Source organism: Trachypithecus francoisi, unplaced genomic scaffold (assembly GCF_009764315.1).
Source record: "Trachypithecus francoisi isolate TF-2019V2 unplaced genomic scaffold, Tfra_2.0 Lachesis_group20, whole genome shotgun sequence".
NCBI classification, from domain to species: Eukaryota; Metazoa; Chordata; class Mammalia; order Primates; family Cercopithecidae; genus Trachypithecus; species Trachypithecus francoisi.
The window spans coordinates 62,591,307-62,604,057 of NW_022681466.1; the positions used below are offsets into that span (position 1 = coordinate 62,591,307).

Here is a 12,751-nt window from a genome sequence, read left to right on the forward strand (position 1 = left end):
TCCAACCAGAAAAAACAAATGACTCTTCTATAAACAACAAAAAAAAGCCTGGTTTTCTCACCTGCAACCCTGGGGCCAGGGAGGCTGTGGGAAAACAGCTTCAGATGCCTGAGAGAAAAGAACGGCGACCCAAGAGTCGTGCAACCAGCCAAGCTGCCATTCACTCCCAAATGAAAGGAAATACTTGCGGCTGGGCAAAGATTTTGAGAACGTATCACACACACTCGAATGAACCAGACCTACCACCTCAAGACGGGGAGGTGACAAAGAGGAGAAAAATAGTGGTGCACAGTGGACCCTGCAATCCGGGTACCGTCCACCACCCTATATGCAGGACAGACGGCCCAGAATGTGTCACATAAAGTTAAGTGCTGCGAGGGGCGTTCTGATAACCGTCTGGAGTAGAAAGTACTAGGCCCTGTCAGCAAAATCTAAGAGTTCGCAAGAGACCAGAGGAGGCACATGAAAGCCTTTCAAAGCTCTCATTTTGGGGGAAACGACAGGGAAAAGACTGACAACAGATATATTATATATTTCTCATCTTATGGGGGGGGGAAGGAGAGAAGACAGTGGTGAAATACAGCACCTTGCAGGAAATAATTGGCTTCTAAATACTGAGACAGAGAAAGCAGATTAACAAATTGCTACTTTGTGACCTGAGCGGCAGAACTTCCCAGTGAACCAGGAAACAAAGAGCAACACGCTCACATCAGCAACAATAAGGAAAGGAAAAGCAGCAGCAGCCACAGAAAATCTTTAAAAATGAAATGAACAAAATCAAGTTTTGCAGCTGTTCCATTAAGTCGGCATGAACGGAAGGCTCCAGTTATAAGACAGCCTCTGAATTTTCGGTAAAAAAAAAAACAAAAAACCCAGCACCAGGCTGTTGACCAGAAACCACTTAAAACTAACTCAAAAAGAAAGGTTCCCAAAGCCCAAGAGAGGGGCAAAAAATGACAGCAGGCAAATGAGAAAGAGAGAAGGCAAAAAGAAAGAAGAAAAGGGTGGGATTATTAAACTTGGACAAAGTAGAATTTAAAGTTGAAAACATTAAGCAGGGATAAAGAACCGCATTATAATGATAAAAAGCACAACTTATAAAAGAGAGCTAATAGTCATAAACCCGTAGACACCTAGTAACAAAGCAACTAACAAGATAAAGTGAAAATTATCAAAACGCAAGGATTTCTTGATTAAAGATACAGCTAGGCTGGGTGCAGTGGCTCACGCCTGTAATCCCAACACTGTAGGAGGCCAAGGCAGGTGGATCACCTGAGGTCAGGAGTTTGAGACCAGCTTGGCCAACATAGTGAAACCCTGTCTGTACTAAAAATACAAAAAAAAAAAAAAAAAAAAAAATTAGCTGGGTGTGGTGGCAGGCGCCTGTAATCCCAGCTACTGGGGAGGCTGAGGCAGGAGAATTGCTTGAACCTGGGAGGTAGAGATTGCGGTGAGCCAAGGTTGGGCCATTGCACTCCAGCCTGGGCAACAAGAGCGAAACTTAGTCTCAAAAAAAAAAAGATACAGCTATACAGGAAGGTTTCCATATATTTCATTTCTGCCAGGAGTCCCAGAGAAGGTACATTTAATAGTTAAGACATAAAGCTCACATCCCTCAAATAGACAATATACATTAGTTTGCATACGCACAGAGCATTTACAAAATAGTAATCATGTACTTGACCACAAAAAGGGACTAATGTGTGACCTTGCGGCACGTCTGACTTGAAAAAGGGAATAATTTTTGAAAACCACATTCTTGGATCACAACCCACAAAAATCAAAGAATAAAATTGACCAAAATAGTCTGAAATAGTTGAGACTTCCAGATAACCTCTAGATCAAAGAAGAAATCAAAACTGAAATGAAATACTATCTGGAAAGTGCTTAAAAAGAGAAAACGAAAACCTTTGAGGCCCGATAAAACCATAGAGGAAATTTATCATCAGAAGTGCCCATACTGAGAAGCTATGAAAGCTTAACTTTCAGGGCCCCTTATTACGAGGAGGTCTCTGGGAAGGACCCCTAGCCATTTTTTTTACATGGTCATGATTGTATAAAAATTGCAAAAGTAAAATGTTTCTATATTCTTTTTCTTATAGAACCTTTCCCCACACCCACCTCAATTATATAAGTTGCAGTCTCTAAAAAACTTGGATCCATTCATTTTGGTTTAAGTTTCCTTCATTATTATGATGTTCATAACCAGGGCTACCAGAAAGGTGGTGTTCTCAGGCTGCCAGCATTTCTATACAGAGAGCTGCTGGTGTTTTGCAGTGGTGACTTTTTACTGAGCAGGACTACTCTTGGGCATTGCAGGACACTTAGCATTCTTGCCCCCAACCTGGGGAATAAATGCCAGTAGTCACCTCTACTAATTTTGACAGTCAAAAAAACCCAGCCGGGTGCGGTGGCTCACACCTGTAATCCCAGCACTTTGGGAGGCCCAGGTGGGCAGATCACCTGAGGTCGGGAGTTCAAGACCAGCCTGACCAACATAGAGAAATGCCATCTCTACTAAAAATACAAAATTAGCCAGGCATGGTGGTGCATGCCTGTAATCCCAGCTACTCGGGAGGCTGAGGCAGGAGAATTGCTTGAACCTGGGGGGTGAAGGTTACAATGAACAGAGATTGCGCCACGGCACTCCAGCCTGGGCAACAAGAGCAAAACTCCATCTCAAAAACAAACAAAAACAAAAAAACAGAAAAAAACCACTCTCTCCTACATATTTGCAAACTCATGACGGTGGGAAGAAGGGCTACCCACCACTATTTGAAAACTTATATGCTAGATTTGCTAGATTTTCGTCTTGCCCGGGTTTAGTTAAAAAAAAAAAAAAAAGCTGGATTTTTCTTTTTCTTCTTTCTTTTTTTCTTCTTCTTTTTTTTTTTTTTTTGAGATGGAGTCTCACTCTGTCGCCCAGGCTGGAGTGCAGAGGCGCAATCTCGGCTCACTGCAATCTCCATCTCACAGATTTAAGGGATTCTCCTGCCTCAGCCTCCCAGGTAGCTGGGATTATAGGCACGCGCCACTATGCCCAACTAATTTTTGCGTTTTTAGTAGACGGAGTTTCACCACATTGGCCAAGCTATGGAGAAACTCCTGATCTCAAGTGATCCGCCTGCCTCGGCCTCCTAGTCTTTCTTTTTTTTTTTTTTGAAACAGGGTCTCACTCTGTCACTCAGGCTGGAGCACACTGATGGGATCTCGGCTCACTCCAACCTCCACTTCTTGGGCTCAAGTGATTCTCCAGCCTCACTCTCCTTAGTAGCTGGGATCACAGGCATGGCCATCATGCCCAGCTAATTTTTGCATTTTTAGTAGAGACAAGGTTTTGCCATGTGGACCAGGCTGGTCTCGAACTCCTAGCCTCAGGTGATCCACCTGCCTCGGCCTCCCAAAGTGCTGGGATTACAGGCATGAACCACCACGCTCAGCAAATGCTGGATTTTTCAACCATCTCAGAACTTCTAAAACAGGTTTCAAAATCTGTCACCATTTTAGTCAAACCCCAGGAGGAAAAGCTCTCTTACGAAGCAAGGTTCTTGCAGTCTCTTTCCAAGTGAAAGCGACTCTAATCTGGAACGTATGTCTAAAGAGCCTGAGAGCCAAGACCTGGCACCCAGAGGGAACGGGTCCATTTCAGTCCCACCACTTTCCAGGGGTGAGCTGTACAACCAGGTGCAACTGGCTGCTTCACACCGAGTCTCAGATTTCCCCTTGGTAGGGCTATAAGATCATCTCTCCCAAAGGTTTTGAGGACTGAACTAGTGAATGTGAGTAAAATGCCTGCAAGGGTCTGCAGGACAGTTATCATCCCTCCCCCAGCCCTCTCAGAGATCTCTGAGGAGGTTTTCTAGAGGTGTGCCTGACATCTGTCTGAATAGCATGAGAGGAACTTGGGCCATCCTTTGAAATAGCCTCCTCTTGGGAGGGTGTCAAGCACATTTCTTCTTGGGAGAACCGAGAAATGGCCTGAGGTACTTTGCCGTTAAACAGAGCTGGGATGAATTTTTGAACTTACCATAGGCGGTGCTGACAGGGATGAACGAGCTTGAGAAATAACATCTTTTTTGTTGTAGACACTATTTTTTTTTTTTTTTTTACATGGAGTTTCACTCTTGTTGCCCAGGCTAGAGTGCAGTGGTGCGATCTCAGCTCACTGCAACCTCCACCTCCTAGGTTCAAGTGATTCTCCTGCCTCAGCCTCCCGAGTACCTGGGATTACAGGCACGCGCCACCATACCCGGCCATAGACATAATTTTAAACGTGCAATCATGAAAATACAAGGGGAAAAGAAATGTCCAGCCAGGACAAGTCAAAACATACTGCATGAAATAGTATACCTGCACAGAAACGGATTCTTTTTTTTTTTTTTTTTTTGAGATGGAGTCTCACTCTGTCGCCCAGGCTGGAGTGCAGTGGCCGGATCTCAGCTCACTGCAAGCTCCGCCTCCCGGGTTTACGCCATTCTCCTGCCTCAGCCTCCCGACTAGCTGGGACTACAGGCGTCTGCCACCTCGCCCGGCTAGTTTTTTGTATTTTTTAGTAGAGACGGGGTTTCACCATGTTAGCCAGGATGGTCTGGATCTCCTGACCTTGTGATCCGCCCGTCTCGGCCTCCCAAAGTGCTGGGATTACAGGCTTGAGCCACCGCGCCCGGCCTCTTTTTTATTTTATTTTTTGAAATGGAGATTTGCTCTTGTTGCCCAGGCTGGAGTGCAATGGCACGATCTCGGCTCACCACAACTTCTGCCTCCTGGGTTCAAGCAATTCTCCTGCCTCAGCCTCCTGAATAGCTGGGATGACAGGCATGCACCACCATGACCAACTAATTTTTATTTTTAGTAGAGACGGGGTTTCCCTATGTTGATCAGGCTGGTCTCGAACTCCCAACCTCTGCCCACCTTGGCCTCCCAAAGTGCTGGGATTACAGGTGTGAGCTACTGCTCCCAGCCCAGAAACATTATTCTAAGGAAATCAGACAACTCCAAGATGCACAGACACGCTATGAGTGTCATGTCTACTCGTGAAATTCTGGCAGCCCAAAGGCCACACACTGGGGAATGAATTAATTAACTCTGACACACGAATCCCTGTAAACCAGAGGGGCAGACTCAGTGAGAATCTAAAACCACTTGTAGCTTTAAGATCCTATCATCATCTCTATTCAACTCACAAATATGTAAGCAGAGTTTGGTACACACCTGGTACAGTAAGTCTTTGCAGCATCATTGAAAGGCCCTTGATAACTTGAACTTGAATCAAAACAACATATAACGAAACCAACTTTCCCAAAGACTAATTGATACAAATAATAGTTAAGCTCCTACAGCATATTTCTGGTCTCAAAAGCATCGCCAAACTTCTAAATAAAGACCCAAACACTTCTACTATTAAACATTGAAATAAAACATGAGCTACGGCTAGGGGTGGTGGCTCACACCCTGTAATCCCAGCACTTTGGGAGGCCGAGGTGGGCAGATCACGAGATCAAGAGATCGAGACCATCCTGGCCAACATGGTGAAACCCCATCTCTACTAAAAATACAAAAATTAGCCGGACGTGGTGGTGCACGCCTGTAGTCCCAGCTAGTCGGGAGTCTGAGGCAGGAGAATTGCTTGAACCTGGGAGGTGGAGGTTGTAGTGAGCTGAGATCACGCCATTGCACTTCAGCCTGGCAACAGAACAAGACTCCATCTCAAAAAAACAAACAACAAAAAAAAAGTGAGCTATACATACATTTAAGAAAAGTAACAAGTAAGATAATTATTTGCCCACTTATTCCAGCTCAGGGTCATGAATGGCAGGAACCAGCCCTGGACAGGTCGCCTCCCATTTCAGGGAGACTCACACTCACACTGAGACCGTGCAGACAATCAGATCACCTAACGGTCCATCTTTGGGATGTGGGAGGAAACTGGAGCACCCGGAGAAAACCCACGCAGACATGGGGAGAGTGAGCAAACTGCATTCTCCAGTAGTCCCGGCCAGGAATCAACTAATTTTTCTTATCAACATTATAGTGAAATGACCGTTGAACAAAATGACATTATTTAAGGACCTGCTGGATTGCACTGGGTACTTGGATACAATGATGACATAAAGTATAAAGAAATAAGCAGCTGATGAATGAACATACACACTGTGCCCAAGCAATTCCACTCCTAGGCATATACCCAACAGAAATGCAGAGGTGTGGACAGCAAGGACATGATCAAAAATGTTCATAGCAGGACTACTGGTAATGGCTGCAAACCAGAAACAACTCCGAAACCTAACCACAATGCAAAATTTAACTATTCTTACAATGTAAGGACTTTTTAAATCATCATTTTTTATTTTTTGAGAGAGAGTCTTGCTCTGTTGCTCAGGCTGGAGTACAGTGGCACGATCTTGGCTCACTGCAAACTCCGCCTACTGGGTTTAAGTGATTCTCCTGCCTCAGCCTCCAGAGTAGCTCAGATTACAGGCACACGCCACCACATCCAGCCAGCTTTTGTATTTTTACTAGAGATGGGGTTTCACCATGTTGGTCAGGCTAGTCTCAAACTCCCGACCTCAGGTGATCCGCCTGCCTCAGCCTCCCAAAGTGCTGGGATTACAGGTGTGAGCCACCGCACCCAGCTCAATGTAAGAAACTTTAATAAGAGAAAGGATGAGATTTGTCAAGTAGCAGACATTGCAGATAGCTTCATGACAAAACTTGCATTGGATTTTTGGAGAATCCATAAATAACTCAAGAAACCATAAATCTGTAACAACTCAAGGTGCTCCCCTTGGTGACCAGGCCAGATTTCTCCAGGTCAGACCACGAGGCTAGCCTCCACAACAGATTCCAGCCCATGGATGAATCTGCAGAAAGGAGGAGGTGGCTCCCCCACCTCACCCTGCAAGCCCTCTTCTCCACACCCCTGTTGTTTGCTTTTTTATTGACAATCGTCAACAGACAACAGTTCGCTCTCTCTCGTAAGTAAATTTCTGTGCAGAGAACTATGTATCTCCAAGCTGTTTTTTATTTAAAACAGTATGATTGAGAGAGATACAAAGGAGCAAGGTGCTGGAACATTCTGTTTTTTAATCTGGTACATAAGGATGTTCATTTTATGAAAATTTATCAGATGTATACTTAATATACTTTAAGTAATGAAGGATTAATATACTTATATATACTTATATATTATATATAATTGTATGCAATATGTAAAGTATACTAATCACAACTATATATAATATTTCTATTAAAATTGTATTTAAAAAAAGAAGTTAGGACCTAACAAGAAATAAGGAACTAAAAAAATAATCTGAACATGTTACCACTTTCTGGCTGAAGGAACACAAAGGCTAAAGATCTCACACACACACACACACCACACACACACAAAGACACACAGACACACAGACACAGACACACAGATACACACACATAGACCCACAGAGACACACACACACACACACACACACACACACACAGATATACAGATACACACACATAGACCCACAGAGACACACACACACAGATACACACACATAGACCCACAGAGACACACACACAGATATACAGATACACACACAGAGACATACACAGACACATACACACATGGAGACACACACACACAGACACACACAGAAACATACCTACACAGAGACACGGACACACACACACAGAGACATACACACAGACACACACACACACACAGACACACACACGGATACTTACAGACACACATAAGACACAAACACACACATACACACACAGAGACACACACACACACCCAAAGACACACACACACAGATACACACAGAGAGACACACACAAAGACACAGACACACACACAGGCACAAACACACATACACAGACATACAGTTCTTACGTAGTAATGCTGGTTTTTTTGTTTGTTTTTTTGAGACAAGCTCTCGCTCTGTCACCTAGGCCGGAGTGCAGTGGTGTGCTCACAGCTCACTTTAACCGTAACTTCCCAAGCTCAAGAGATCCTCCCACCTCAGCCTCTGAAGTAGCTGGGACAACAGGCACATGCCACCATGCCTGGTTAACTTTTTATAGAAACGGGGGTCTCACTATGTTGCCCGGGTTAGTCTTGAACTCTTGGACTCAAGCGATCCTCCCACCTTGGCCTCTCCAAATGCTGGGATTCCAGGTGTGATCTGACAATGCTCAGCCTTAAGGACTTTGTTTCTGTGGCTATCCCCTTGTTCCCAGCACTGTCATCAACGTCTCCCTGTAGACCTGATCACCGGAATGCATCTCTACTATCTCCTACTGAGCTGTCAGCCTGCTTTCCTTCAGTCACCTTGCCTGGTGGAGTGTGCACGCACTGCCACTTCCTCCACCCCAGCCTCTGGGCCACCTGCTGCAGGAAGGCCTTCCTTCTCTCCAGCCATAGCAGATGCTCCTGGAGCTTCTGCCGGAGGGAGGAGTCACCAGAGGGCTTCCAGCCTGATGGAATCTAACCATCCTCACCTTTCTCAGCCTTTCAGCAGCATTCAGCACAGTTGGATGCTTCCTTAAGATTCCTTTTTCTTTTTTTTTTTTTGCATCTGTCAACCACACTCACCTGGTTTTCTTCCCATTACTGGCTGCTCCTTCTCAGTTCTTTTCTTGGCTGCTCAACCCTTAGATGTTGGAGAACCTCCAGGTTTGGTCTCGGGTCTTCATTTTTTTTTTTTTTTATTTTGAGATGGAGTCTTGCTCTGTTGCCCAGGCTGGAGTGCGGTGGCGCGATCTCAGCTCACTGCAACCTCTACGTCCCAGGTTCAAGTGATTCCCCTGCCTCAGCCTCCTGAGTAGCTGGGATTACAGGCACCTGCCACCATGCCCAGCTAACTTTTTTGTATTCTTAGTACAGACAGGGTCTCACCATGTTGATCAGGCTGGTCTCAAACTCCTGACCCTATGATCCGCCCACCTCGGCCTCCCAAAGTGCTGGGATTACAGGCGTGAGCCACTGTGCCCAGCCTTCATTCTTTTCCAGCTGTACTATTTCCCCAGGGGAGCTCAGCCAGCACCGTTCCATCCATGTGCTGATGACTCTCAAATATTTCTCTCCACTTCCCAGTTATCACGTTGACGTGATGTCTTAGCAGGGTCCCCCAGCCCCTGGGCTGTGGACAAGTAGTGATCCACGGCCTGTTAGGAACCGGGCCACCGAGCAGGAAGTGAGTGGTGGGCAAGTGAGCGAAGCTTCATCTGTATTTATTTATTTATTTATTTATTTGTTGAGACGGAGTCTTGCTCCGTCGCCCAGGCTGGAGTGCAGTGGCGCGATCTCAGCTCACTGCAAGCTCCGCCTCCCAGGTTCCCGCCATTCTCCTGCCTCAGCCTCCCGAGTAGCTGGGACCACAGACGCCCGCCACCACGCCCGGCTAATTTTTTTGTATTTTTAGTAGAGACGGGGTTTCACCGTATTAGCCAGGATGGTCTCGATCTCCTGACCTTGTGATCCGCCCGCCTCGGCCTCCCAAAGTGCTGGGATGACAGGCGTGAGCCACCGCGCCCGGCCGCTTCATCTGTATTTAAAGCTGCTCCCCGTCACTCGCATTACTGCCTGAGCTCCGCCTCCTGTCAGATCAGCGGAGGTATTAGATTCTCATGGGAACACGAAGCCTATTGTGAATTGCGCACGTGAGGGATGCAGGTTGCAGGCTCCTTACGAGAATCTCATGGCTGATGATCTGAGGTGGAACAGTTTCATCCCAAACCATCCTCACCCCGAGTCGGTGCAAAAATTGTCTTCCATGAAACTGGTCCCTGGTGCCAAAAAGGCTGGGGACTGATGTCTTCCAGGATTCTCAAAATTATTATGTCAAAAAACCTTGCCTTCCCTCCAAAATGAACTGTTCCTACCCAACTTTCTCCCATCTCATTAACTGTGCAGCTCTTCCCTCGTTATTTAGACCCTAAGCAAGGAGTTATCCTTGACTCTTCTGCTTCCTTCACACCGCACACCCCACATTGGCAATTCCTAGCAGCTCTAGCTTCAAAATATATCCAGTTTGACCATCTCTTACCTAACCTGCTAGTTCAAACCACCACTATCTCCCACCTGGATATAACCATGTTAGTGTCCTGAATGACCTTCCTACGTCCCCACTCTTGCCTCCCTGTGATGTATTCTCCACACAGTAGCCAGAGTAGACTCTCTAAAAACTATCAGATCAGCCACTTCCCTGCTCAGAACTCTCCAGCAAGCTAAAAAAAGTCAATTTTATGGAGGTATGGAATAGAATGATGGTTGCCAGAGGCTGGGAATGGGGGTGGATGAAGAGAAGTGGGTTAATAGGTACAACTAGGCCAGGTGCAGTGGCTCATACCTGTAATCCCAGCACTTTGAGAGGCCGAGGCGGGCAGATCACGTGAAGTCAGGAGTTTGAGATCAGCCTGACCAACATGATGAAACCCCATCTCTATGAAAAGTACAAAAATTAGCCAGGCGTAGTGGCAGGTGCCTGTAATCCCAGCTGCAGGCTGAGGCAGGAGAATCGCTCGAACCTGGGAGGGGAGGCAGAGGTGGCAGTGAGCCGAGATTGCGCCACTGGACTCCAGCCTGTGTGACAGAGTGAGACTCTGTCTCAAAAAAAAAAAAAAAAAAGTACAAATACACAGTTAGATGAAATAAGTTCTGATGTTTAATAGCACAGGAAGGTGACTACAGTTAATATAAATAGCTAGAAGAGATTTGAAATGTTTACGGCACAAAGAAATGATAAGTGTTTGAGGTTATGGATATTCTAAATACCCTACTTTGGCCATTACACATTGTACGCATGTATCAAAATATCACATGTACCCCATATATATGTACAATGATTATGTGTCAGTTTTTAAAAAACAATGATTAAAGCAGAAGCACTAAAAAAAAAAACAAAAAACACCTCTCCACTCGCTATCCACTACACTTAGAAGAGTTCAAACTTTATACCTCAAACTCGGAAAGGTAGGTTCTGACATGGCCCCTGCCCACTCCTGCTCTCTCTACTCCTGGGTGTCTCTGCTCTGGCCACAGCTCTGGTTTCTTTAGCCCCTCACCCAACCAATGCTCACTCCCAGCCTTCACCGTGGAGGGCTCCTCTCCTGGAACACACCCTAGGCTTCTACACAAGTCACACTGCCTCACTCAGGGCTCTGCTCAGTGTCACCCCCTAGAAAGACGTTCCCCTCCCCCCTATCTCCAGGACCCTGTGCACCCTCCCTCCTCCACCCCGGGCCCGGATACCCTCTTCCCTGATTCTCTTTGCCATTCTTCCCTCTTTAAGTACCATGTTCCCAGGTTTACTTATCTATGACAGTAAGCTACACAGGGGCAGAGAAAAGGTACCTGTGGCTGGAGGGAAGAGGATGGGGAGAAGCAGGCAAGGAAGGGCAGGCCGTAGAAGACCCCATTTAAGAGATGAACAAACCTCTCGTAATGATGGACGCTTTCCATTCGAGGCTATGAAGTAACAGGGCTTTCATACAGAGCAATAACAATGGACGTCACAGGAAATGAAAATAAACCAAGCACATGTAACCAACGTACCCTTTTCCTGGTTGCAGAGGCTGTTGGTGAAGACGGGAGAGTCGGGAACCTGGGGCAGGGAGGGGCAGGGGGCGGAGCTCCAGGACAGCAGGCTTCCCCTCGTGCTGCCAGCGTGGCTCCCGAGCCGTAGGAGCCAGTGATCGGACAGGGAGGAGCTGGTAGAGCCTGTGGAGGAAACACAGAGGGAGAGGCTGAGCCCAGCGCTAACCTTTCAGAGTCCTAGGGAAGCACCTCACAGCCAGATCCGCATTCCGGCCCCATCCTTCAGCCCCGGAACTACAGAACCAGAGCAGAACTGCAGAAACCAGTCAATGACGAGAGAGGAAATACATGATTGGGTACCCATATGACGAAGCTTACAAGTTTAGGGAGAGGCATTGGAGCACAAAAAGGAAAGTATGGGCCGGGCGCAGTGGCTCACGCCTGTAATCCCAGCACTTACGGAGGCCTAGGCGAGCGGATCACCTGAGGTCAGGAGTTCGAGACCAGCCTGACCTACATGATGAAATCCCATCTCTACGAAACATACAAAAAATTAGCCGGGTGTGGTGGCGGGCGCCTGTAATCCCAGTTACTCAGGAGGCTGAGGCAGGAGGATCGTGTAAACCTGGGAGGCGGAGGTTGCAGTGAGCCGAGATCTCGCTACTGCACTCCAGCCTGGGCAACAAGAGCGAAACTCCATCTCAAAAAATAAAAAAACAAAACAACAACAACAGCAGCAAAGGAAAGTACGTTGACAAGCATTGAAATGCTTTCCATGAAATTCCTTGTCACCAGCTTTGGCATCCTAAATATGTTTTTTGTTTCTTTTCCAGAGCCAAAGGACTGTATTACTCAGAGCTGTAGCCAGAGGCAGAGTAGCAACATTTCATTACCAGTACCAGGGCCCCAGTACGCACAGTTCAGCAGGTAATAAGCCATGTTACAGGAGTGTATCCCAAGTTTAGGGAAACCAAATCTTTTACAATGGGCAGTAAGGATGCCCACCTTTTGCACCATAGGGATACATTGTCTTTATTATACTGGACAGTTAGAAAACCTTCTTTTCTCTAACAGAACAGGTTTTTACTTCTTTTTTCAATATCTCCTTCTGTAAATGGAAGCTAAACTTGTGTTAGGATTGGTTTAGGCCTGCTGAGGACTCTTGGATTTATTTGGCCATTTTCTGATAACTGTTAGGAGAAAATCTGCTTAATTTTTTTTTTTAAT

At 46.2% G+C, this 12,751-nt stretch overlaps 1 protein-coding gene across 2 annotated transcripts in view; it reads right to left on the reverse strand.

The window, feature by feature from the left end:
• The window catches only part of USP43 (ubiquitin specific peptidase 43), an 86,159-nt gene that overhangs the window by 6,729 nt on the left and 66,679 nt on the right, over nt 1-12,751 (reverse strand). For both annotated transcript variants that reach the window (XM_033184564.1, XM_033184563.1), the window contains exon 14: nt 11,543-11,707. In XM_033184564.1, coding sequence (XP_033040455.1) covers nt 11,543-11,707 — 165 coding nt within the window. The remainder of the gene's footprint in view (nt 1-11,542; nt 11,708-12,751) is intronic.